The sequence below is a fragment of the Cottoperca gobio genome, unplaced genomic scaffold (assembly GCF_900634415.1).
Source record: "Cottoperca gobio unplaced genomic scaffold, fCotGob3.1 fCotGob3_324arrow_ctg1, whole genome shotgun sequence".
NCBI lineage: Eukaryota > Metazoa > Chordata > Actinopteri > Perciformes > Bovichtidae > Cottoperca > Cottoperca gobio.
In genome coordinates this window covers 20,001-25,000 of record NW_021166931.1, presented here as the reverse complement: position 1 = coordinate 25,000, position 5,000 = coordinate 20,001, and the positions used below count along the sequence as shown (strand labels likewise).

At 47.9% G+C, this 5,000-nt stretch overlaps 1 protein-coding gene across 1 annotated transcript in view; it reads left to right on the top strand.

The window, feature by feature from the left end:
* The window catches only part of soul4 (heme-binding protein soul4), an 8,969-nt gene that overhangs the window by 2,705 nt on the left and 1,264 nt on the right, over positions 1-5,000 (top strand). The window contains exons 4-5 of the mRNA XM_029427449.1: positions 1-29; positions 4,787-4,973. The exon at positions 1-29 is cut by the window's left edge and continues 110 nt beyond it. Of these exons, the coding sequence (XP_029283309.1) occupies positions 1-29; positions 4,787-4,973 (216 nt within the window). The remainder of the gene's footprint in view (positions 30-4,786; positions 4,974-5,000) is intronic.

Sequence of the window (5,000 nt, the reverse complement as noted above, 5' to 3'; positions counted from 1 at the left end):
GATGCGCTTCATCTGCAAAGAGAACTCTGGCAGGTCAGAAATATATATTATATTATATTTTTTATTGTATATAATAGATATTATTTATATTATTAATAGATATATTTATATTATTATTATATATTAATTTATATAATTTATATTATTATTATATTATTAATTTATCTTTATATATTTTATTAATATATATATTTATATTAATTAATATATATAATTTATATTTAATTAATATCTATTTATATATTAATAGATATATTTATATTATTACATATATAATAAGATATCTTTATTATTATATATTAATAGATATATTTATATTATTATATTATTATTTAATATATCTTTTTATACTAGTATATATTATTGTATATTATGTATATTATATATTAATGTATATTATTAATAAGATATATTTATATTATTATATATTAATAGATATATTCATATTATTATATATATTTATATTAATTATATATACATTTATATTATATATATTAATTGATATATTTAGATTATTATTCACTCACTGGTAATATGCTGTAGGTGAATTATCACAACAGAAATGACAGACTTAATTTCCTCTCTGGGAACCATCACCTTATCGTGGTGGAGAGGTTTGTGTGTCCCAATGAACCTGAGAGCTGTGTTGTCTGGAGACTGGTGCTCCTGGTAGGGTCTCCCAAGGCAAATTGGTCTCAGGCGAGGGGCCAGACTAAGAATGGTTCAAAACGACTTCATGAAAAAAAGGGAAAGGAAAGGAGAGACCCTGCCCGGAGGAAGCCCAGGGCCCCCCTCTGGAGCCAGGCTCAGAGGGAGAGCGCCTGGTGGCCGGGTTTGCCACGGAGCCCGGTCAGGCACAGCCCAAATAAGCTACGTGGTGCCTCCCATCCATCCATCCTGTGGGCCCACCACTCATGGGAAAAAACGCTGGGGTCACACGGGTGGCAGTGATGGTCAGGGACCTCGACGGACCAGACCCGGGCAGCAGAGGCTGGCTCTGGGGACGCGGAACGTCACCTCTCTGTGGGGGAAGGAGCCGGAACTAGTGCAGGAGGTGGAGCGCTACCAGTTGGATCTGGTGGGGCTTACATCTACGCACAGTCTTGGCTCTGAAACCGTACTCCTGGATAGGGGTTGGACTCTATTCTTCTCCGGAGTTGCCCAAGGTGTGAGGCGTCGGGCCGGAAGGGGTTACTCACAAGTCCCCGGCTGAGAGCCACTACGTTGGAGTTCACCCCGGTGGACAAGAGGTACGCCTTCGGGTTATGGGGGGGAAAACTCTGACTGTTGTTTGTGCCTATGCCCCAAACCGCATTTCGGAGTATTCGGCCTTCTTGGAGACCCTGAATGGAGCCCTGCAGGGGGCTCCAGTAGGGGACTCCGTAGTCTTACTGGGAGACTTCAACGCACACGTGTGAAACGATGGAGACACCTGGAGAGGCGTGATTGAGAGGAACGGCCTCCCTGATCTAAACCCGAATGGTCGTTTGTTGTTGGACTTCTGTGCTAGTCATGGAATGGCCATAACAAACACCATGTTCGAACATAAGGATGCTCATAAGTGCACGTGGTACCAGAGCACCCTAGGCCAAAGGTCAATGATCGATTTTGTAATCGTATCATCTGATCTGAGGCCGCATGTTTTGGACACTCGGGTGAAGAGAGGGGCGGAGCTGTCAGCTGATCACCATCTGGTGGTGAGTTGGATCAAGGGGTGGGGGAGGACTCTGGACAGACCTGGTAAGCCCAAACGGGTAGTGCGGGTGAACTGGGAACGTCTGGAGGAAGCCCCTGTCCTGGGGATCTTCAACTCACACCTCCGGCAGAGCTTTTCAGACATCCCTGTGGAGGTTGGGGGCATTGAACCTGAGTGGGCGATGTTCAAAACCTCTATTGCTGAAGTTGCGGTGATGAGCTGTGGTCTCAAGGTCTTAGGTGCCTCAAGGGGCGGTAACCCTCGAACACCGTAGTGGACCCCGGTTGTTACGGCCACGGCCTGTTATCTGCGGGGATTACTTTGTGGGTGCATGCACCTTGTGTCCTTATTTAGGTATGCAGATTTGGATGTGTGACCGCCGCCCGCTTGATTGGCTGCGGGGACACCTCCTCCTCCCACCTTGATGAAGACCGGTTGTGATTGGTGGTGCACCTGTTCCGGCTCTCCAATCCGAGGCGCACTGGAGAGACCGGTGGATACAAATGCCAGGCCAGCTCGACAGTCGGGGCTGCTTTTGTGTTGTCAGCCTACGCATATGCATTTTTGTTTGGTCCGAGACTGTCGCGCTCTCATAGAGTACATTGAGTGTTGCATATTGTGTTTCGTGTTCCATGCAAGCTGTCCGCGTTGTTTAGGTGAGACAGTTTGATCGTCAGAACAAGCTGTTTAGGGTTATTTGTTAAGCACGCTAGGTGCTCCGGTGCTGTTATGCCTTTTTGTTTGTATTTGGTGTTAATCCAGTTTTCACCCCGAGCTTTGTTTTAGAATTGTTTAGGTTGGGTTTTATTTTTAGTTAGTTGGCTTTGACGCCTTATGCTCTTATGTTAAGAGCCCTCCTTTTGTTCTATTTTGTCTCTTGAAAAGCAATTGGTTGCCAATTATCCGTATTCTATTAATAAATATACTTTATATAAATCATGACCATCTGGTTTTATGTTACTCCCTTTTCCCTCGCCGAGCCGGGGTCGTAACATAAATGGGGGCTCGTCCACCGTAACATCGGTGGTCAGGGAAGCCGTCCCACTGAAGAAGGAGTCCTTCCAGGTTGTTATCCGGAAGGATTCCGGAAACAGTTGCAGGGTACCGAAGGACTAGAAGGGCGGCACCCTCTGCCGTGTCAGAGGCAAAGCAGCGGGTGTGGGAGAAGTTTGGAGAAGCTATGGAGAAGGACTTTAGGTCGGCATCAAGGTGCTTCTGGAAAACCATCCGGCACCTCAGGAGGGGGAGTCGAGGAACCATCCAAGCTGTGTACAGCAAGGGTGGGACCCTGCTGACTTTGACTGAGAAGGTTATCGGGCGGTGGAAGGAGCACTTTGAGGAACTCCTGAATCCGACCAACACGCCCTCTATGGTAGAGGCAGAGCTGGAAGCTGATGGGGGATCATCGTCAATTTCCCTGATGGAAGTCACTAAGGTAGTCAAACAACTCCACAGTGGCAAAGCCGCAGGGGTTGATGAGATCTGTCCAGAAATGCTGAAGGCTTTGGGTGTTGAGGGGCTGTCTTGGTTGACACGCCTCGTCAACATTGCGTGGAAGTCTGGTTACAGTGCCTAGGGGGTGGCAGACCGGGGTGGTGGTTCCCCTATTTAAAAAGGGGGACCAGAGAGTGTGTGCCAACTACAGGGGTATCACACTTCTCAGCATCCCTGGAAAAGTCTACTCCAATGTGCTGGAAAGGAGGGTTCGGCCGATTGTCGAACCTCTGATTGAAGAGGAACAGTGCGGATTCCATCCTGGTCATGGAACAACGGACCAACTCTTCACTCTTGCAAGGATCCTGGAGGGGGCCTGGGAGTACGCCCATCCGGTCTACATGTGTTTTGTGGATCTGGAGAAGGCGTATGACCGGGTCCCCCGGGTGATACTGTGGGAGGTGCTGCGGGAGTATGGGGTGAGGGGGTCACTTCTGAGGGCCATCCAATCCCTGTACGCCCAAAGCGAGAGTTGTGTCCGGATACTCGGCAGTAAGTCTAACTCGTTCCCAGTGAATGTTGGCCTCCGCCAGAGCTGCGCTTTATCACCAATCCTGTTCGTGATGTTCATGGACAGGATATTGAGGCGTAGTCGTGGAGGAGAGGGGTTGCAGTTCGGTGCCCTAAGGATCTCATTGCTGCTCTTTGCAGATAATGTGGTTCTTATGGCATCATCAGTCTGTGACCTTCAACAGTCACTGGATCGGTTCGCAGCCAAGTGTGAAGCGGTTGGGATGAGGATCAGCACCTCAAAATCTGAGGCCATGGCTCTCAGCAGGAAACCGGTGGATTGAGGGAATGAGCCATTACACCAAGTGAAGGAGTTCAAGTACCTCGGGGTCTTGTTCGTGAGTGAGGGGACGATGGAGCAAGAGATTAGCCGGAGAATCGGAGCAGCGGGGGCGGTACTGCAGTCGGTTTACCGCACCGTTGTGACGAAAAGAGAGCTGAGCCAGAAGACAAAGCTCTCAATCTACCAGTCGATCTTCGTTCCTACCCTCACCTGGTCATGAAGGCTGGGTCATGACCGAAAGAACGAGATTGCGGGTACAAGCGGCCGAAATGTGTTTTCTCAGACGGCTGGCGTCTCTCTTAGAGATAGGGTGAGAAGCTCAGCCACCCGTGAGAGACTCGGAGTAGAGCCGCTGCTCCTTTTATGTTGAAAGGAGCCAGTTGAGGTGGTTCGGGCATCTAGTAAGGATGCCACCTGGGTGTTCCAGGCACGTCCAGATGGGAGGAGACCCCGGGGAAGACCCAGGACTCGGTGGAGAGATTATATCTCCTCACTGGCCTGGGAACGCCTCAGGATCCCCCAGTCGGAGCTGGAGGATGTGGCCCGGAGAAGGGAAGACTGGGGTTCCTTACTGGAGCTGCTGCCCCCGCGACCAGACCCCGGATAAGCGGTAGACGATGGATGGATGGATGGATGGATATTAATAGATATATTTATATTATATATTAATAGATATATTTATATTATATATTAATAGATATTTATATTATTATATATTCATAGATATTTATATTATTATATATTCATAGATATTTATATTATTATATATTAATAGACATTATAATATAAGTATTTTATCCCCTCAGGCAGATACCTGGGCCTGACGGTGCCGGTGGTCAATCACATCCACATGATGACTGACGGACACACGTTAGAGAAAGATGTGCAGACGGCGTTCTACCTGCCCACAGAGTTTCAGACCGACCCCCCCCGACCCTCCGACCCCGACATCACCATCGTCTACAGAGAGCCAATCAGAGTGGTCGCCAGGTCAGAGCGTCATCATGAACGTCCTGC